This window comes from Narcine bancroftii, chromosome 4, assembly GCF_036971445.1.
Source record: "Narcine bancroftii isolate sNarBan1 chromosome 4, sNarBan1.hap1, whole genome shotgun sequence".
In the NCBI taxonomy this organism is placed as follows: Eukaryota; Metazoa; Chordata; class Chondrichthyes; order Torpediniformes; family Narcinidae; genus Narcine; species Narcine bancroftii.
Window position 1 is genome coordinate 179088800 of NC_091472.1, and position 22907 is coordinate 179111706.

A 22907-nucleotide genomic window follows, 5' to 3' on the forward strand; every position below is an offset into this window, starting at 1 on the left:
TATATGTCAGAGTTATTAGATAACACCTTTGCCTAATAACCAATTATGAAAGTTTGGATAAATAGAGAGAATGCAATACTGGATCTCCTTTTAGGGAACATGACAGGACTGCAGAAGAACATTTTGAGTCCAGTGATCAAAATGCCATTAGTTTCAAGGTAATTATGGATAAGGATAGGTCTGGGCCTTGGGTTGAGATGCTAAATTGTAGAATGGCTAATTTTGAGGAAATGAGAAAGGATCTAGAATGCGTGGATTAGGATAAGCTGTTTTTGGGCAAGGATGTGCAAGATAAGTGGAGGACCTTCAAAGGTGAAATTTTGGAGAGTGCAGCGTTTATATGTTCCTGTCAGGATTAAAGGCAAGGTTAGCAGCCATAGGGAATCTTAGTTTTCAAAGGATATTGGAGATCTGGTTCAGAAGAAGGGAGAGGTGTATTGCAGTTATAGGCAACGTGGAGCAAAAATGATGTACTTGAGGAGTATTTTAAAAAATGCAAGACAAACATCGAAAGAAATCATGAAGGTTAAAAGAAGACACGAGGTTGCTTTGGCGGACAATGTGAAGGAAAAATATTATTGCTCTACAGTTATAGTAAGAGCAAAAGGATAGCAAGGGACTGTTGGTGTTTGGAAAGTATCAGGTTCAGTGGGTTCACAGAGACGAGTCTGGACACAAATATTATAATCAGAGGTAACTTTTTTGAACGCACAAAAGACAAACAGGGGAAGACGTCAAATGATACCTAATTACACTTCTGCTAAACAACTATATAGATGTTCACATCAGACCTAGGTTAGATTCTGATACCAGTGGCTGCCTATCTTCTCCACGCTCCCGCATGTGTACACACTTCACAGGTAGGGACTTTCAAACACATTCCCAATTCCCTGCACCAATGGGGTGTGGCTCTCTGCAAGCTCTGATCCATCGCATTACTATGGCACAGCTTAAATGTAGTGCACACCTTATCCATGACTCCTCCAGCGATGCCACAGTAGTGTCCTGGCGTGAAATGATGTCTGGGACTTGGACCAAGAGGCAGAGGAATGTGGTATGCTTCGGTGTTTTATACTGTTCTGAGCTGGGCATCTTCCCAATGATGACGTTGAATCATTGCAATGGGCTCATGGTAAAGAGTGCACGAACTCTTGGCCAGAGTCCAACCTCGAATGGCAGGTGATGCAACTTCTGAATAAGTTTCAGACAAGGAGGTTTAGTGGACCAATTGCAATATTCCAGACAAATTCCTCCACAATCCACATAGAACAGGGACAAAATTAGTCTCATGAAGATCAGAATAGTCAGCTTTGTGTGGAGCCAAAAGAGATGGCTGAGATCTTAAAATGGTTTTTTTTCATCAGTATTCACTCAGGAAATGGGTCACAGAGTCATGGGAAGTAAGGAAAACGAGCAGTGAGATCATGGAGCCTATACAGATTAAAGAGGAGAAGGTTATTGCTGCCTTATAGCAAACAAAGGTGAATAAATCCCTGGGGCCTGACAAGATATTCCCTCGGGACCTTGAGGGAGGGTAGTGTAGAAATTGCAGGGGCTCTGGCAGAAATATTTAAAATGTTCTTAGCTATGGCTGTGGTGCCAGAGGATTGGAGATAGCTCGCGTTGTTCTATTTTTTTTTAAAAAGGCCCCAAAAATAATGCTGCAAATTTTTGGGCAGTCAGCCTGACGTCTGTAGTAGGGATATTATTGGAATATGTTCTAAGAGATGGGATATACAATTATTCGGATAGCCAGAAACTGATTAGGGATAATCAACAAGGGGTTTTTTGAGGAGATTACCAGGAAAGTTGAGAAAGGAAAGGCTGTTGTCTACATGGACTTTAGTAAGGTCTTTGACAAGGTCCTATATGGAAGGTTAGTCAGAAAGGTTCAGACACTCTGTATTCATGGTGAAGTAGTGAACTGGATTTGACATTGGCTGGACTGAAGAAGCCAAAGAGTAGTGGTGGATGATTGCTTCTCAGACTGGAGGCCTGTGACTAGTGGTGTGCCTCAGGGATCGATGCTGGGACCATTGTTTTTTGTTATCTATATCAATGATCTGGAAGATAATATGGTAAATTGGATCATAAAATTTGCAGATGATGCTAAGATTGGATGCATTCTGGAGAGCAAAGAAGGTTTTTAAAGCTTGCAGAGGGATCTGGACCAGTGGGAAAAATGGGCAAAAACTGGCAAATGCAGGCAAGTGTTAGGTGTTGCATTTTGGAAGGACAAACCAAGAAAGGATATTCATGGTAAATGGTAGGGCACTAAGGAGTGTGATAGAACACAGGGATCTGGGAATACAGATACATAATTCCCTGAAAGTGTCATTGATAGAGTTGTAAAGAGAATGTTTGGTATATTGGTCTTCATAATTCAAAGAATTGAGTATAGGAGTTGGGATGTTATGGTAAAATTGTATAAAATATTAGTGAGGTCTAATTTGTAGTTTTGTGTTGATTTGGTCACCTAACTACAGGAAAGATATTAGAGTTCAGAGAAGATTTACTTGGATGTTGCATGGACTTCAGGAACTGAATTACAGGGTTAAACAGTTAGGACTTTATTGCCTGGACAATAGAAGAATGAGGGAAGATTTGATAGAAATACTGTATTGAAAATTGAGTGGATAGAGTAAATGTTGGTAGGCTCTTCTGGGGAGGGTAGGTGAGATACAAACCAGAGGGCATGGATTGAAAGTGGAAAGGGAAAAGGGGAACTTCTTCACACAGTGGTGGGAGTGTGGAATGAGCTGCAAGCTTAGGTGGTGGGCTCTATTTTAACATCTAAGAAGAATTTGGACAGGTACATGGATGAGGGAGTTATGGAGACTATGGACTGGGTGCAAGTCAGTGGGACTAGATAAAACAAAATGGTTTGGCACAATCTAGAAGGGCCAATGTGGCCTGTTTCTATGCTGTTGTGTTTTATGGTTTTAACGTTCAAATAATGCATTTATACATATTCAAGGAAATTAAAGAGAGGCATTCCATTCGACAACTGTTATACCTGTTTACAAAAATGAAGATGTAGAAAAACATGAGAACCATATACAGTATCTGAGATAGTATTGAGTTCGGTATTATAGCCAGCCATTCTCAATGGAGTCATACAGCTCTCACCCCCTCACCCTCACCCCACCCCCTGGGACCTCAGCACATTTAAGGGAGGCCACAGACTGAAATCATAAAATATTTTTTAATGTAGTCATTAGGAGAGAAGTAACAAAGAAACCAACTAAACCTGATTGCTTCACTTTGAACAGTCGTAAAGGTGTCATTGTTTTTTTAAAAAAAAGATTGAGAATGAATATTATAGAGGGTAAAGTAGAAGCTAACATGTATAAGAAAAAGGAACACTGATTCTCAAAAGGCTTGATTTGATGGTACAATGAAAAGACAACAAAAAGTTACAGATACTTCATGTTTTTTTAAAAAATCCTTAAATAGAATACTGATAGTATAGGTTAATGGTAAAGATTAAGGTCAAAAGGCTGGATAGAAATTTGATTTTTAAAAAAATGAATAAGGAGATAAAAGGGAAATTATTCATTTTAAAGAAACCATGCAGTTTTCCACCTGCATCAGTGCTAAAATGTATGTTAAATATGTAAATGATTTGGTCTAAGTAATAAGGAACTGTTAATTTTCAAATGGATCCAAATTAAGTGTCTGCAGCCAGTGTTTTGCAAGAATTCATAAAGACTTTAGAAAGCAGGCAGTTGGATGGCAATTAATATAAATGTGGGATAAGATAATTTGGAAGAAAATGGAGAAAAATTTCCACAAAGCTTAAAAAGTAATGTGGGGTGGAAGAACAAAAGAGTCTTGAAATAGGCATAATTCCTGTTTACTGGCAGCAAACAGGAATTCATAAATGGTGCTGTTTTGGTAGACTTGCATACTACTACATATGGTTTCGTGCTGATCTCCATGCAATAAAAAGTGTACCGCAGCACTGGAGGAGTTGCCAATTAGATTTAGAGCCAACTGTAGAACTAAGAAATAATGGTTGATGGGACAGTTAAATAATTTAACTAGGAAAGTGGCTGGAATGTGTAACTCATCACTGCAGCAATTGGTTGATCTAAATGGCATGAGTGATTTTAAAAGGAAGGCAAATATGTGTGGAAGGACAGAAAAAGGCTGAACTTGGTCGACTCAGGTTATGTGTGAAAGGAAAAAAGGTAGTAAAAATCAATTAATATGAATAGGTTGTTTCTTTACTATGTATATAATACAGATGGTGAATGTTTGTCTGTAGCAGAGTAAAAAATTGTGTGCAGCACAGATTATTATGTTCAGTTTTTGTTAACTGAATGGCGACATTGATTTTTGTAATATTGTACACCTCCAATTAATCATGTGATGACCAGTTTTGGTTCTGTATTATTTCTTATGTGCAAAGTCCACAAGTATGAAAATGTTTATATTTTCTCTATTCTGGTATCCTGACTTAAAATGATTAATGTGTCTCACAATCTTTTGTTTAGGTTCTGAAGAATCACCAGAGCCACTTCCTATCCCCACACTGCTGCTGGGCTATGATAAAGACTTCCTGATGATCTCTCCCTTTGCACTGCCCTTTTGGGAGAAGTTGCTTCTGGAACCATATGGTTCACAGCGTGATGTAGCCTACATTGTGGTTTGTCCAGAAAATGAGGCCTTGCTCACTGGAGCCAAAAATTTCTTCAGGGATCTTAGTGCAGTATATGAGGTCAGAATAAATGCTTAATTGTAAAATGTGTACAAAATAAACCTGTTACATTAAATTGAAAGTTTAATTATTACTACAAATCACAATTTTGTATTATATTTACTTATATCTTCAATAAAATCACAGCAGATTGATTGCAATTCAATCTAAACATTCTCAAAATTTGCTGATCATCTCAAATTTTAATTTTAACAGACCTGCAGACTTGGTGAGCATCGACCTATCTGTAAAGTATTGAGAGATGGAATCATGCGGGTTGGTAAGAGTTGTGCAAAGAAGCTGGCAGATGAATCTGTGGACGATTGGTTCTCTCAACCCTGGGTTAATGATGAGAGCGACAATCTTGCCAAGTTAAAGCTTTATGCTCAAGTTTGTCGTCACCACTTGGGTAAGTTTTAATGTTAATGCTTTATGAAAAGGCCCAATCAAAGAAAGTCAATTTCAGTATTCTTGCCTTTTACGATGAAAGATTACATTAAATTGTGCTGAAGCTACTTAATGACTTATAAATGTGCTTTTGTTTAAAATCCACAGTTGTCTGATGATATAAGAAATGTCAGTTCTTCAGAGTCACTTAATTAAATGTCCTGTTTACTCCCTAATACCTAGCACCTTACCTGGCTACACTTCAGCTGGATAACAGCTTGCTGGTTCCACCAAAACACCCGTCAACTGCATCATCTGGTACCCAAGGTCAGGCAACCACTGGAGCTGGTGGACCAACCGCAGGAACAGGAGGTACTTCCACACCATTGCCAACTGGTACGACAGTCACTTCCACCATCAGCACTGGGACTGCAACAACTGGCAGCTCTGGTGCAGGAAGTGGGACAACAGGGACCTGCTGCACTTCTACCTCCTCCACCACGACCCCAGGTTTGCATCAGACAGGAACAGCCTCGTCCACTTCAGGATTTAGTGGGACTGTTGGGACTGCTTCACTACCCAGTGGTAGCTCAGGCAGCAGCACGGAGAGACCACAAGGGAGCACACCCAGTGCAAGTGGAGATTCAGATGCCCAGAATTCAGCACAGCAGCAGGAGGTGCAAGAGAGGCAAGTATGAGAAAAAAGACGGACACTAGAAATATTTTAAGCCACTCTCTTTCCAGATTTCTCATCACTTTGTCAGAATTGTATGTGAGAACCAGAAGTGCTTGAACTTTTGTAGTTGTTAAACCATGCAGCATTGTAACCAGCATATTTCACGTGCACATTGTGTGAAATTGGCAGAGCATTCTTTTGAGAGAAATGAATAAATTTACAGATTTTGATGATTTTAAAAAAATCTAGACATGCAGTGCGGTAGCAGGCCATTTTGGTCCACGAGTCCATTCTTCCCAATTACACTCAATTGGTCTACAGCTCCTGGCATGCTTCGAACAGTGGGAGGAAACTGAAGCCCCCGGGGAAGACCCACACAGACACAGAATGTATAGACTTCTTACAGACAGTGCGGGATTCGAACTCTTATCCCGATTGCTGATGCTGTAGCAGCATTGGCTCATCACTTCGCCAAGGGTGTCGTCCCAATTGTACTCTCAAAATTATTGGAGAGTTGCATGAAGAGAGGCTATCAAATCATTCTAGATAAAAGAAATTGTCCAAATACCAATTGCAAAATGCATGATGGTATCTCCATTAATCCATCATTTAAGGGTGGCACAGTTAGAATTTTGTGCAATGCAATTACATTACCAGTGACCTGGGTTCGAATCCAGCATTTTCTGCAGAGTTTGTATACCCTCTGGGTGCTCCGATTTCCTCCTAAGACATTCCAAAGACGTACAGGTGTATTTGAGTGGCATGGGCTTGTGGACCAGAAATGTCTATAACTGTGCTGGATAAATTAAAATTAACCATGATATCCCCCAAAAAATGTAAAACAGAGCAAGTCAGTCAATGAAACCTTGCAAACTGGAAGATCGCGAAGGGCGAGTGCAGAACAAAACTGGGCAAAGCGATGGAGGAAATGTTATGTGCTCCTTGCAAATGGCCGTGTTCTGGAGGTGCTGTTAATACACATCTGAAGTGTGTATTTTATATTTGAGGGTGATGTTGAAATGGGTTTATAAGTTAACTGAATGCTGTTGATAATTCACATCCATATGTTTCAATGTTACAGTACTACAGAAAGAGAGCGGATAGGAATTCCAACTGAGCCAGAGTCAGCTGACAGCAATGCGTATCCACCAGCTGTCGTCATCTATCTTGTTGATCCTTTTGTCTATTTATCAGACGAAGAGTCATCTTTTACAAGTGGATCATTGCTAGGTCTGTTGCGGTGCTATATGGAGATGCTGGATAATCTGCCAGAGCATATGAGGAATGCATTCACTGTCCAGGTAATTGAAAGCCAAATTGTATTTTAATTCAGCAAACTTAGTTTTGTTCAGAACCTTGTTTTACATTAATGTAGGACAAAAATGCTAGTTTTCATTGTGTAGCATTTGTTTCCTACTGTATAATAGCTTCTGCTTCAGCAATTGAACATGCCTCTGGTTTTAAAACTAAATTGTAATCTAGCTTTTACCTTGCAGTGTGGTGCATAGAAGGGTGAAACTTTTGTTTTGTTTCAGATTGTGCCTTGCCAGTATCTACTACAACCAGTGAAAGATGATCACAGTTTCTATATACAGCACTTAAAATCACTGGCATTTTCGGTTTACACTCAATGCAGACGGCCACTTCCCACACAGATCCACATTAAATCACTAACTGGCTTTGGTCCTGCTTCCACAATAGAAATGACCCTTAAACATACGGAGGTGTGTACTAGTTTGCAATTTCCATTTGTAATTATTGATTTGCACTAAGTTTTGCACATCGATAATCTTGCAGTTCATTTTATGCAAATTAATTATTTGTATAAAGGCGCATAATTATTTTAAACAATGTTTACTATTCTCACCTTGTGATCACTGGCTTTGGATTTTCACTTCCTTTAATTTGCCTACCTGCTTGCATTTTGCACTTCAGCTTAAGGTAGATATGTGGTCCATTGTCTCAAGGACTTCAGTGTTCTTTTTCATTCATAATTAAATATCTATTGTCAAATAAAAAGTTTATATATTTTACTTACTGATATTTTCCCCATTCTTTGAATTTTTTAAAGATTATAGGACTCTAATTATTTAAAGTTATTAAAATTATTTAATTGCTCCATCCCATGTAACAGAAGAGAATGACAAATTACATGGCAGATTGCTTTACATGCCCATAAAATGATGACTTGTATACTCATTAGCATATTATTTTTATAAAGGGAATAATATGGTCGCTGACAATTTTATTTCTTCTGTAATTATGCGTGTATTTTTTTGCAATTCCAGCGTCCCCATCCTATCCAGGTGTACTCACCTCCTTATATCTTAGCACCAATCAAGGACAAACAGACTGAGCTTGGGGAGACGTTTGGAGAGGCAAGCCAAAAGTACAATGTGCTTTTTGTGGGTTATTGTTTATCCCATGATCAGAGGTGGCTACTGGCCTCTTGTACAGATGTCCATGGGGAATTATTGGAAACCTTCATCTTGAACATTGATGTACCCAACAGGTGAGAATTTCAGCTCAAAAATTTTTTTTTTAACCTTCAGAATAATTTCTATTTCATATAAGTTTAAAAAAAAGACCTTGATGACATGGTATGTAGACTGGAGTTCGATCTTTAAAATATCTTGATAAAATAGCAATCTTTTCCAGTAATTTTCACAAAATACTCATTCGGAGTTGAACATGCACAACCTGTAATCTGAAATATTAATTATACATTTGTATTTCTCTTAATTTTTATTATCTCATTGTCTACTTTTTGATTATTTTTGGTTTGAAAGTTTAAACTGAATATTGACAAAGTTTTACTTAAAGCTCTCTGTTTCTTTGTATATGTTCTGTGCAGAATAGTATAACACAGGAACAGGCCTTTTGGCCCACCATGCCTGCATCATCCATGATGTCAATCTAACTATTCCAAATTCTATTTCTGAATAAAGTTTCAGATTTATTGTCAGTGTACATGCATGACATCACATACAACCCTGAGATTCTTTTTCATGTGGCTGAGGCAGAATTACCATTTACTAATAGTGCAAAAAAAATGTAAACAAAAAAATGAAAATACAGAGAGGAAAAAAGGTACAAAAGTAAAAGTCCTTAAATAGGAATCTCTATCTCTAATGGAGTCCATTGGAAATTGAGAGTACACCTTTTTTGCCTTGATGTGACTGAAGAGCATTGTTGTTTGGACCTATAATTAATTGCTGCCGTAGAATTTGGAATATTAATCCATCAAAAAAACTCTGCTGCTTATCTGTTTGAGATTGTATGATTTGGCAAAACAAAATTGCAGCCTTTGTGAATTGCATTATTAGTCACTTAGATTCAGATTGTGAAAAGAGTGGGCCTATTCAAAAATAAAGAAATTCATTCATTTTTATTCTTGTCAAGCCTGTTGGAAATTGATGGGTCATTTGAGCTTTACCTCTGTTTATAAATGGATACTTTGATGATGTCAAGGTATTGTCTTCTGTGATAAGTTCCATCTTTGAAGAGTTTTTCAATGACTATCAAGGGTTCATGCAATGTTAATTGATGGGAGCGAGTTGGGCAAGTCTATGGAATACCATAGTTCAAGGATTCCTCTGTTTGAAGCATGGAACAATGCAGGAAGCATCTTAACTTGCCAAAGAACTTTACTGTGGAATGTTGAATCATTAAAAGCATAATGTTTTCCAGATCAAGGAGAAGTAAAGTGCCTGCCCGCAAAATTGGTTTGCAGAAGCTGTGGGAATGGTGTGTCGGAATAATGCAGATGACATCGGTGCCATGGAGAATTGTAATGGGAAGACTTGGAAGAGTGGGCCATGGAGAGCTCAAAGGTTGAAACATTTAATTTAAAATTGCAGTTTCTTAACAAGAACTGTAATATCTTGAAATATTCAGGAATGTCATCCATCTTTATTTCTTGAAGCACAATTATATGACAAAATTTTATGTTCTGCAAAATTGACAAATGTGTTCCATTCATAGCTTCAATGCTTTAATATAGTGTATCTTTACCATTTATGAAGTGAAATTTGTCTATTATTCAAGTGTCTGACATTGTTAGTTGATCTGAATTATTTGAAAATTGTCATAGTTAAAGTTGGCACAGCAATTTGTAAATAGTTTTCTTTAATTTGAACCACTTTATTAAAAATCAGTATTATCGTATAATGAATGTGTGTGAATAGGGAGGCATTGTATCAATTCAGCGCTAGGGGTTATTGCAGGATAGACTTTTTTATGTGATACCGCATTATAAATGACCTTATCTTAACTGCACTGACATAGAATATTTTTGAGAAAGGTTAACTTCACAAATGAGAGAGGGAGAAAATTCATGTAAGCATGGACATTTTGGGTCAAGGGCATCATACTAAGCACCTCAGCAGGATGCGTCCTAAGTATTTCAGGAAACAATTGGAGTGAGCATTTGAAAAGTGAAAGTGTTTTTCATGAGGCTAAAATGTACATTGGAGCTGAGGTTTCTGAACGGGGATCTTAATACGAAGTTACTCCAGGTACACGATCCTTTATCCGCAACCCGTGGGGGACAGTTGGTTCTGAATTTCGGATTTTTCCGGATTTCGGAAGACCAGATTTAAGCCCACCCGAATTGTGCTGCTGTATCCACCCCCACCCCCTTCCAGTCACCCTGCTGCCTCCCCCCCACCTCCCTCGCCCGCCCGACTCGTGCTGCCGGTCCCTCACCCGCCCACCCGAATCGCGCTGCAGCCTCTCTCCCGACTTGCCGGATTTTGGAGCTTTCAGGAGTTTAGATGTCCAGATAAAGGATCATGTACCTGTACTCTGTTTTACACATCAGAAAATCACAGCATCATGTTCCACGATTGTTGATTTTATTGGGATCCAAAGGAAAATATTTTGCAAGTTTTTGCATCATGACACATTAAAGGCAATATTCAAGATTCTATTGCAAACACAATCCAGAATGTTTCCATTGCCTTCAATATTTTGTCTCCAGCTCTTCTGAATGGCCTTTAGTCTTATAGTTGAATATATTGTTTTCAATTACAAAAACAAAGTTCAATAATAATTAGCATTTAGGCCCATTTTATTTTTAAAAAAACAACCTGATGAGAGTTTTTTCTTTTCAAGATTTAATACACATCTCTTCCACAGATTGGAGTATCCTCATTGGACGTCGCTCACTGCAGTCTACCAGTAAGCAGTTGAAAGAGACGTGTACAATGTGTGGCATATCTGCAGCAGACTCCCCAACGATTCTCAGTGCCTGCTTAGTTGCCCTGGAGCCACAAGGTTCATTTGTTGTTATGCCAGGTATAGATGTTTTGAGAAATTCCTTTGAATATTTCTGGAATGTATATTTAATCAGTTTATTTCAAAGCCTTAATTATTTAATCTCTGACTCAAACTGACAAGTATTTGGTTTCTGGATCTCTTTAAGATGCGGTCACAATGGGTTCTGTATTTGGACGAGGCACAGCTCTCAACTTGCAAACGTCTCAGCTAAATACCCCACAAGATGCTTCCTGTACTCACATTCTGGTTTTTCCAACATCTGCTGCTACAGTTGTTGCCAATACTGAAGCTCTCGAAGGTCTTGGGAACCAAGGTGAGCATTTATTGGTTGTTATTCTTGATTATTAGAGTCAAAAACCTACCTGTTCCTCAGCATAAGCACCATCTTTAGATGCTGAAACTGGATATTTGCCAACTTGTAATGTGATGGGTGGGGCAGGAAAAATACTGTGTTGGAGATGCTCCTTGATCAGCTGGTAAGAATTGACCAGTTCTACAGATATCTTTGCACTGTTTACAAGAAAACTGCTACCCTATTTAGCACTGCCTGACACAGCACAGATCATAATCATGCTGCATTTGATCTCTGAGAAATTACTATTAAAATGAGAAAACTAAAACTGTAATTGTCAAATTTTATACTGTTTACCAGCTTGCCAAATATGTCGAGACTGTTGCTAAACATGGCCATGCTGTTTATGTTTGCTCACTTAATCAGATGTTATTACTGACCTCATTTGGTGCTTGGCCATTGTGTATAGAGTTTATAATGAATCCTTTTAGATCTGATTCAGTTGATCCTCGCAATCCTGAGAGTTTTAAGTGAAGAACTAGCCTATTTTTTAACATTTGAGTGAAAACTGGGAGTGAAGGGATTTGAGATGAGCTATGAACTGTAAAAGCAGAAAAATGCTATTTAGCTCTTCATAATTCATTGGTTCAGTCACAGTTCAGGGAAAATATAAATATCTTAAAGTTTATCAGGATGTTCCAAGGATTTGCAAAAGGTCAAATTTAGAATAGTTTTTTGTTGAAATGGTGAATATTGAACTCTGTCACTTCCAAGATGTTAAGCCTTTCATTTTATGTCTGCAAATGAATGACTAATTAGCAATTTACCCATTTAAAGCATTTGGCAAATTTCTGCAGTACAAGGGAGATTTTCTTTTAGTTGGAAGAGTCTGGATCGTCTATGTGAAAAGTTGGTGGAAGTTTATTCTATGAATAAATTTAAAGAAGGAAAATTACAATTATTTGAGTGTGGGAATATAAAGCAGGTGCCATATATACTCGTATAAAAGTTGTTTTGTGGACCATTTTTAATGTTGAATTTATGGGGTCAACAACTTTTGACCACGGAAAGTACCTGAGTCATTTGCGGCTTCGGGAGCTCCAACAGGCATAAGGCTGGCAGGGTCCGACCAGGTGGTAAGTCAGTGTTTGAGTTGTCGGGAGCTCCAGTGGATGGGTGGGCAGGTGGGGCCAAAAATAAGAAGGTTGTCTTTCCATATGATGTATGGAAAATACCAAATTTTTGGGCCCAAAATAAGGGGGTCAACTTTTACATGGTATCCACTTTAACGTGTATATCTGGTATATGGGATTAAATCTAACCAGTCTCTGGGTGTATAAACTGTGATAACGCAGGTTGGTCATGACTCTTGTGTTTATTTCCTGCAATTAACTTTTATATCAAAACGTGTTTTGTTTTTGATCACTCAGATGGTATAGGAATTTTGGATGAGGATATATTTGCTGAAGACTTTGACAATGATATCAGAATTCTAATAACTGGTAATCTGACGTCTCCTGATTCGCCGACCGGCATTGGTGCAAGCTCGCATTTTCAGCACAGCAGCGAAGCTGGCAGGGTAAGGTGGTAAATATCAAACTATAAGCAAAACTTTAAATTGGCAGTTTGAATGACTGTGAAAGAAGGGATAGATGGATAGTGATGTGAGAATATGTTTAGTTATTTATTTTAACGTAAAGATTGGTAAAACAGGGTGCGGAGGATCATGGTGTACCAGAACCTTCCACTGGCAATCCTTGTCTGTACTCGCCCTCCTTCTGACTTGGGTTTACCTTCGTCTCACTGCGGCGAACCTCAGACCAACATGATAAGACTGTAAACAGACAGCAAACCCAGAAATGGGTCTTTGAAAGTTACAAATTACTTTGTTCAGTCACATTTAAAAATATCAAAATATAATAATAAAAAAATGTTGAGGGTCCTTTAAGTACAAAACTGCATTTACATTTCAGCAAAATAAATTTGGAATATAATATGCTTCCTGGTGCTTGAACCAAAAAACCCCATTGAAATCCATGGGGTTTCTCATCCGATGCCAGGTCTGACCTGACATTGGAATGAATAATGATTCCCAAAGGCATGGCAGAAGTAATTGAAGTATTCAGACCTCAAAATTTATCAGTCAGTCTCAGATTTATAGCCATTTAAACCACAAACAAGCTCTCGCACAATCTGGCCTGTATTTTGAAATGATGAAAAGTTTTTGGGAAGTATTTTTCAGAGAACTGTGGGAATATTGATACATGAAATACCACAGGTACAGGTATAATTCTGCAACTGTATAAGCCTCTTTTACCTCGCTGGTGTAGCTTTCTTTCCATAACTGTTGGACAAAGTTTGCTTTGGAGGCCGTGAATTTATAAAAATACAACTGTATAGGATGACCTTTGCCACGTCATTAGATTTTTTGGAAGAAATTAGCTAAAATAGCTTGAGATTTTTGAGTTTATTTTCTGAATATTAAAGCTGAATTGAATTTGCTAGTTTGAACCACCAGCATTTTTTGATCAGTGTGATGCATTGGAGCTCGCCTCATGGAAAGTTGCCCCAAAAGATTAAGTGATCTGTGTAGCATGTATTTCCCCCTTCCCAACATCAGTAGCTGTCAGGCAACAGTCCTCGGGGTACATCCAGCAACAGTGATGTAATCAAGAAGTCTGAACAACTAATCACATTTGAAGAATTCTCAAAGGCAACAAACCAGGATGCAAACAGTACATTTAGCTAACTCTTTTGGAAAATGTTACACAGAGATCAAACTGAAGACTGAACAGAATAATGTGATTAGTTGTTCAGCCTTCTTGATTACATCACTGTTGCTGGATGTACCCCTAGGACTGTTGCCTGACAGCTACTGATGTTGGGAAAGGGAAAATACATGCTACACAGATCACTTAATCTTTTGGGGCAACTTTCCATGAGGCGAACTCCATTGCATCACACGGATCAAAAAATGCTGGTTGTTCAAGCTAGCAAATAAAAATGATTTTTTTTTTCAGAAATAACCAGGCCACTAATTGAATAATTCTACATATTTTATTTAAATTTGCATTGCTTTTAATTGCTTCAGTAAGGACTAACAATAAACCATCAACATTTTGAACTTGCTACACAGACTTTTATCTAAAGTGGCTATTTAAAAAAAAATCTCTTTGCTGATATTAAAATGTTTAAAATCTGGGTTATTCAGTGCATTCAACACTATTCACCTAAAATTGGAATAAAATTGGAAATACAGTAAAACTGATCAATCAATCCTATTGTTTAAGCATCTGGTTTACTGTGGCCCCATTTCCCATACTAACTTCAAACTCAATTGAACTCCATTTCCCATGCTCCCTTTGAAGTGACCTGCTTCACTGAAAATTCATTGTCCCAGTGTGTATCATTAAAAAAAAATTGAATGAGGATGCTAGTGCATTAACTGACTTAATATCCAATAGTCTAGAATATCTGACGGACCAGCACCAACAAAGGCCAGAGGGTGTCAGAATCTCTATTTTTGCTGAACCATCAATGCATGTAAATTGAGGTTTTTTGTTTGGGTGTTGGATTACATTTATAAAGTGCCAGACCAGTACTCTCAAGTTCCCAGTTCAGTAAAATTAAATTAACAGTGCAGTGTTTCCCAACATGTAGCCATGAGATATGGCAATGGACTTGGGGGAATTAGGCTGCCCTGTGTAAATAAAGGGCCTCAAAGAGTTTTTGTTGTCACCCAAAGCCTAACAAACTACCCTAAATTGTGTGGTTAATTTGCATTCCAGCATGTCTGTTCAGGACTAGATGCTGAAAGCATGCATGCATGCATGGATGCCAGTCTTTTGTCTCAAGTTGAATGTTATCTTGCAAGACCAAGATTTAGGCATCGCTCATCTGAATGTTAGTTTTTAAAATGAGCAAATAATCTTGCAAACATTTTTTAGTTAGCAGAGCAAATTGGTATGTTTTAAAAAATATTATTGATGCTTACATGTCAAAATTAAAAAATGAACTATGTGAACAAATCGTGCTTTGGAGCCCACTTGAAACATTGTTCAATAATGGAGATTTAGTTAGAAAATAAAAACCTTTGCAACCATTGAAGGTACATTTATTGGAATACTGTCAGAGATGAGAGATTGGTTCTGTGGAGTGATTAAAGAAACTGGGTTTGGTCTCTTTAATCAGAAAATTAGGTTTGAACACTTAAAAAAAGTGTTTAGTATTGAGGTCTTTTGATTTGCCACATTAGCATTAACCTCTTCCACTCGTCAGTAGCTGTTCAATTAAAGTAATCAACAGAAATTCAAGTGGGAAGTAGTTTTTATGCTGTGGATGATTTTGTCATAATCTGGCACTGTCTTAATGTTGAGCTGATGGATTGTGTAGCTCTTGGGAATTACAGTTTAATTTTGTGGTTTGTATTTGGAGTCATGATGTGTGTCTGTCTTCTATAGGGAAATAGTTCAGTGTCAGTGAGATCTGTTTCAAAATCATTGATCTAACCCAGTGGTTTCAACCCACATGGAGCAGAAAATGTGCAGCAGTGTTTCTCCCTTATGCTGTTGAATTTTCTGCTTCACTCTGGTGTTGTCTTGATCGTCCACACTGATGTTGCAGTGGGAGAATGAATACAGCATGGACCTGACTTTGCGCATGACTGCAAACATCAGTCTAACTCTTGCTGCCTGTGATCTACTGAGCAGAAATAACCTCCCAGAGAGAGATTGAAGGAGACAGAAAAAGGAAGAAGCAGTGAGAAGGAGAGGCAAGTAGGGAGAGAGAATATATTAGTAATTCAAACAAAGTCAATTGCCAGATGTTGTCTAATGTAGTCAGCCTAGATTAATATTTGCTCCAAAAATGCTTGCTGGAGATTGAAGAGCCCAGAAATGAGACATAACAGAATATTGATGTTTTGTGTTATTGAGAAACATAGCAAAATAGGCTAAAAAGCATTGTAAAAATTTGTGCCAAGAATGAAGAATTCCATCATTCAAATAAGGCCCAGGAATGTGTGCGCAAGATTCTGTATCAGATATAATATTCAATTGAAAAAGGAATGTGCCAAACTGGGGCAATTTCTGGTTTTGAATTTGGATCTTAACCTTGTGTTGCTCCTTTTCCATTGGTACCCTGTCCCATGAATTTACTGGGACAGGTCCAGTGGAAAAGAACACTGTCCGAATGCCAGCTTAAGATGACGTCCTTTCACGCCAGGGATTAACCACCTTGATCCCGTCTCATATCCACAGCATTTGCTGATGCCGGCGTACTGATAAAACCAGCGGAAAAGGGACAGCAAAAGTCACCATTTTCCAGTTGAAGATAGACTCCCCTTAGACCTGTAGATGAATTGTGTCCCAATTAAGGGTGGCCCAGTGAAAACGGCATAAAGGGCTTCCCATCCCGGGAAACTGCACAGCTAATTAACTAGGATACCAGTGGAAAAGGGGCTCGAAACAGAAAAGTATCTGCTAAATAATAAATCAAACAAATGCTTTTTGTCTCCACACAGTAACAATATCATTTTGTTAGCATTACGTCTGTGGAGGAGACAAGTTGGTAGGAATTGGAGTAATAAAGAAACAAAAATATGTTTGATTTTTTTTGTGAATAATTAGCCAGAGCTTGTTAGAAAATGCCAAGAGTTTTGTATAGAACCACCAGGTCTTCCCTTGAGGACTGATAACTTCAGGATTTCTGTGGAAATGTTGAACTCACTCACCAAAATTTATTGATTTGTGCCACTTAAAGTCCAGGGTTTGAGTGCAAACTTTTAATTTCCCAACATGGGGAATTTGGTGGCATAGCCTGCACCAGTTCTCTCTGCAAATATTCATTTTAATTGAGTTCAACAAGTATGAGGGAGAAAAATAAGAAGTTGGGTTTTTAATTGTTTGCTATAATGTTTGTTTTCAAAATGTAACTATTTTTGTGCTGGGCCATTCAATTGGTTTCAAGATTTTTTTAAAAAAAGTCCTTTTAATCAGGGACATGTTAAAAATATTTGGCAGTTTTGGTGGTTGTCCTTGTTTCCTGTGGAGATCTTCCATTCACAGACTCCAGCCCTCGTGTTCCCCAGCCAAGGACAGATTATCTTTGTTCACGTCTCATTCCCAATGACATTTGTGACATTTCTTATGCCTGCCATCATCGTAACAGCTTCCTGGCATTTTTACGCAAGTGGCTTCTGATTCTTATCTTCCTTTTTCCTCAACTATGCCATAGGTGATGGAACTTTCAACCTGGAGTTTCCTCCTTCCAGCCTCACTAAGTCCCAGTGTGATGGCACTGTCTTTGGCATTTTCATCTTTCTCCATTCTAAATGAACGACCGTATCGAGGACACAGCACTTTACTTTTCTGTCCTTTTTACTAACCATTTCCCTTTCTTGCAATCTTTCCCATGCAGCCCCAAGTGATGCAATTTCTGTCATTTTTACCTCTTTTCTGTTGTCTAGGGCATCAAACATAATTTGAGTGAAGCAGTAAATTATTTGTACCAACACCCTTTTATAAAACTACATATAGTGGTGGGAAATCAGGAACTCCAAGTTCATACTACATTTATGAACCCAAGTTTCTCGTAATGCTTTAATTCTCTACTGTTTACCCGCTATTATCTGCCTGGTCTCTGATCCAAGAAAATACAAAGCAGACTGGAGGAATAGCACCTTGCCATTTTATGGCATATTCAGCTGTTAGGACTCAACAATGAATTCAACAATTTCATTTTGCTGGCCATGCATTCTTTGTATTCCACATTTGCAGCATTTAGATTTTTTCTGAATTTTGCAAGTTTGTATCTTGACTTCTCTGATTTGCACCTCCCCAGTTATAATTTGGTCTTTGCCAGCCCTTACCATGCTCTTTTAGCCAGCCCTGCTGCAGGTTTTGTGATTCAGCCATTCATCTCTTCACAGACCTGCTCGTTATGTTCTCCCTGCTACTCCTGCCTTCTTGCTTCAGATGCTAAAAACTTTGGGGGTAGGGGGAGAAATTAAACATAAATTGCAGGAAATACAGATCATCTGTTGAGTAAAACAGTGAATTTCAATTAGGTCAACTTTGATCACATCTGGGAAACTTAGTTAATTAAACACTTTCTCATTGTTCTCAGTTGTGAAGAAAGGTCACTGACCTGAAAAATGTGCTTTGTTTTTTTTTCCACGGATGTTGCCTGATTGTGTATGTTCTGGATGGTTTTTTTTAATAAAATTTTGTGACGTGACTTCAGGTATTTGGTTAAACATTAAAATTTGAGATTCCATTTATCAACACACAACTTGTTTACAATGTCGCAAGTGATTGAATCAGCTTTTGAGTTTTTTGGGGACAATTAAATGTATTGAAATTGATCATTCAGCTGTCATTTCAGAATGTCAACACAGAAATAGTCTTCTGGTGAAGTGAATATTATTTGTTCACTTTGGCAGATTATTATTTTGGTCAGAGAGAGAATTTAGAAATTCTTCACTGCAGTTTCTGAGTAAGTTGTATGCTTAGCAAATCACATTTTATTTAAATATCTCAAAGTAGATTTGCATTCACAATGAAGCAACCTTTTGTATTATTTTTCTTAATCACTTATTTGTGAGTAAAATAGTAAATTTGATTTGTTTCCTTTGGAATCTATGATCCAATTGTTGCATTAGAATGAATAGATGTAAAGCATTGGAGAAAAAAAAAATTGGTTACCTAATTTAATTGATATTATTTTGGAAGTTGAACGTTTGGTATATTTTTGACATTGTTACAGGGTCAAGGTGGTGAACGGCTTCTCTCCACTGAAGCTCATGAGGAAGTTGCAAATGTACTCCAGCAACCACTTGCTCTTGGATATTTTGTGTCAACCGCTAAAGCTGAGAATCTTCCTCACTGGTTTTGGTCTGCCTGTCCTCATGCTCAAAATCAATGCCCTTTGTTTTTAAAGGTAAGTTCCATTTCATCAGAATTTTATCCATCTATAAATTATGCCATCATAGCTGTAGTATGGGATAAGACTATTGTGTTCATGTGTGTGCACATGCGGTGGCAAATCCCGGCTAACTCAGTGCTGGGGCATTAATTGCTGTTGTCACCTAATGGGAGAATTAGCACATATGGGTGCGGTTTTTGTGGTCATGTGGTTAGTTCTATTGCATCCTATCTATAAATTATGATCTGGTCAGATCATCAGCTACAATGGTTTTCTGGGGGGGAGGGGGTTGCACACTCCTCTCTTCAGAGATCCCCAAGAATATATTATTCTCATTGTGCAATTCCTTTGCAATAATTTAGAGAATGCCATCAGTGTACACTTGCCATAAATACCACATCTCCTTGCTTCTCCACTATCTAAATTAATAGACTACTTGTTCAGCATTTAATATTTGATGAGTAAACATTTTCCTTGGTCTTCATTCCCCATCAGAATCTCATGCCCAGCATTTATCTGCCTGCAACACCCATCTTAAAATTGGCTTTTACTTTGAATGTATTTGTTGGCTGCCCAGCCGCACCCACACCATTAGTCTTGGTCATCTTCTCCTGCCCTCTCATTTTATGCAAATTTGGAGCTCTTCAATGCATCCATGTTTAATTGTACCATCATTTTGCAGCTGTGTCCTTCAGCTGGCAAGGCCTTGAGTTCTGGAATTCCTCAACTCTTTTCTGTCTCTCTACCCTTTCTCCACTTCAAACACTCTTTAAAGTTGACCTCCTTGGCCCTCTCTGACTTTGATTCCTCAAATGCGGTTCGATTTCAAGTTCTGTGTGTTAACACTTTCTTCAAAATGCCTGGTGAGGTTTTAGCTTAAATGTAATTTTTATAAGTCGTTGATGACTTGTGGTACCAACCATTAATTGGCAGTTTTGTCTGTAACAACAACAAAATGAAATGCGGTTACATTCCGTGGGAAACAATGCATGATCTTGTAATTTATTAAAGGAATTGTTGGTGAGAATCTGGTAAATGGTCTTCCATTGAAAATTGTTACACGTATTGCTCGACTGAATATTGAGATCAATGGTGTTAAAACTTAAATACAACCTGGGCTTTTCACTCTATATTGAATACAAAGCTAATATTGGAAGTGTCCAGAACAATGTATAATCTATTGGGAATTAATTGAAAATAATTAAAATTGATTAGCTATTTTTACAATAAGTTTTTTACTGTTATTGAGCTAACAATGTTAACTTTTACCTATTATTATAGGCCTCTTTACATCATCATGTCTCCCTGGCACAATCTGATGAACTACTTCCTGGCAAGCACACGCATCCTCATCCTCTGGACTCCAATAGAACTTCAGATGTTTTGAGGTTTATGTCAACTCCTTGTTATTTTGTGACTTTACTTTTTCATTTGATTCATTGAAAGGGAGGCTGACTTTTCTTTCTCTTTCAGGTTTGTGCTCGAACAGTATAATGCCTTATCATGGCTCAACTGTAACCCTGCCACTCAAGATCGCCAGTCGTGTCTACCCGTCCATTTTGTGGTGCTTACTCAAATGTACAATGCCATTATGAATTTACTTTGAAACCACAAATTGTGTTATACACAGACCCATTCACTTTCCTGATGAAGGGTATAGTTCATCATCAGCGATTTATCAATGATCCGAAGATCGTGTAAGGGAAAATATCAAAACTTCAGCAAGTATAATTTCAAGACTATTAAATTCACTCCGCATCAAATTCTCTACAATGTGTGAGCATTAACTTGCAGAGCACTTTTCGTGGGTCCTGCTGCATCAACAGTCTACATTATAAAGCTCTTACACATCAGTAATTTTTTTGGGGAATTTTTATGTTACAGCTTTGAAAACTATACTGTCATGTCATTATTGCTACAACACAGAATTTATTTTTCATGATAAATTGTACATTATTAAAAACACAGTATTGTGAAATCGGGGAAAATATAGTGGGGAATATCAACTAGCTAGTGCTTGTAAATGATATTTTATTGTGCATTTGAGTCACCTTTGGTGACTTTCTTTGTATTGTAGATATAAACCAGATATATCAGAACAGTTTGTATCTATTGTGTACAGTGTAAAATTGACAAATTGCAGTACTATTTTTTCTTAATCAGAAAAATTTCACAAGGCCTTTTGAAGAGGAAAATCAAGATTGTAAAATTGTACAAAAGTTAACTTGGTGAAAATTGTAAGTAGAAGTTTGTAATTTTTCCATTTTATTCTCATCCTCCCTCCCAGAATTCATCAGACTGTCGATGAAAATGGGTGTTTCAATTTAAAGGCCATTTTTATCTAAGACTTTACTGATGAAGATAATGCTCGTCTTCATATTTTTGGAGGATCAAATTCAGACCTCTGTCATTTTATTTAAGTTTTAAGTTAAAAGATTCTGGTGAAGTAATATTTATAGGTTTTTGTGCAAAAAAATTAAATAAATGGCAATAGATAAAATCCTATATTATGTACTTCAATGTGAGAAAGTTGTATGTATATTTCCCGTGGATATGCATATTTTAGTTGTGGATTTTTAAAAGTTTGAGCATACAAGCCCCAGTTGAATAACAGAATCCATTTACAGAAGATCTTCATTTTCTTCTGTTAGAAAGCATTCAAGGTTCAGAAATGGCATTCCAAAAAGTTTGTCTACTGATGACCTGGGTTTGCTAGCATGCTTGTATGTATATTTCAGAACATTTTTAAATGTAAAAGCTGTACATTTCATGCCAATATGAAGTTTTTTCTTCTGAGCATTTTGCTGTGGGCTTCTTTTATATAAAATAAAATAAGTGAAGTTCATTTTAATTCTGTATTGCTGAAACAAATACACTAAAAGCGAGTTTGATAAAACTGCAGGCATTTTAATGTCATTCATATATCTTGTGGATGAGAGCTATACTTTTACACACTTTTTTAGATTAATAAATTATTAAATTATCGAAATACAATCTCTGGGTACATTTACTTATGGTAAATTTTGAAAGAATGCACAAATCAAGTTTGAGATTGGAAACTTCATATTGTTTTATAAGATGACTGTGGCTGACCTATCAAAGAAGTTGACTTTTGATTTACAATGAAGTCTGTTCCTTTTCCAGGATTCTTCTGTTCTCTCCTGATCAGCCAAAAGCAATCTGTATTTAAAAATCTGTATTTAAAAACAGTGGGAAAAAGTTTTTATTCTCAGCAAATTTCTTTCAACTTGAAAGAAACAATATCAAGAATATGAAAAAAAAATGTGTTAAAGTTGAATATAAAATGTATTGACTTGTCACCTGTCATCCATGTTCATCCTTCTATCCATTCTTTTCTGATGCACAATTTGGTACAGTTTCAGTGGAATGGCTTAAAGGAGATTTATGTTTTTATAAAATGCTGCATTTTGTGACTTCTCATCAGTGGAAAATGCCAGGAGGTAAATTTTCACAGATGAGGAATTGTACCTTTAGTGATGCACCATTGGTGTGTTTTCATAGTAAATCCATTGCAGCTGTGAAGATTTTCCATATGAAAAGTGGATATGATTTGTGAAAATTTTTAGCTTCTGATTTGGCTGGAGTTCTTAATTTGGATGGCTGTTCTTGAACTCTGACGAATGGGA

General features: G+C 37.4%; 1 protein-coding gene across 4 annotated transcripts in view; it reads left to right on the top strand.

Moving 5' to 3' along the window:
- Nucleotides 1-22059, top strand: part of LOC138761280 (mediator of RNA polymerase II transcription subunit 13-like) — a 246699-nt gene extending 224640 nt beyond the window's left edge. For 3 of the 4 annotated variants that reach the window (XM_069933152.1, XM_069933153.1, XM_069933156.1), the window contains 13 exons: nt 4500-4723; nt 4919-5111; nt 5333-5777; nt 6847-7066; nt 7301-7489; nt 8054-8277; nt 9456-9598; nt 10905-11063; nt 11191-11358; nt 12768-12916; nt 19102-19275; nt 20542-20648; nt 20734-22059. In XM_069933152.1, coding sequence (XP_069789253.1) covers nt 4500-4723; nt 4919-5111; nt 5333-5777; nt 6847-7066; nt 7301-7489; nt 8054-8277; nt 9456-9598; nt 10905-11063; nt 11191-11358; nt 12768-12916; nt 19102-19275; nt 20542-20648; nt 20734-20866 — 2528 coding nt within the window. In that variant the 3' untranslated portion in view covers nt 20867-22059. The remainder of the gene's footprint in view (nt 1-4499; nt 4724-4918; nt 5112-5332; nt 5778-6846; nt 7067-7300; nt 7490-8053; nt 8278-9455; nt 9599-10904; nt 11064-11190; nt 11359-12767; nt 12917-19101; nt 19276-20541; nt 20649-20733) is intronic. The other variant, XM_069933155.1, reaches the window with a different exon arrangement.
- Nucleotides 22060-22907: the final 848 nt, after the last annotated feature.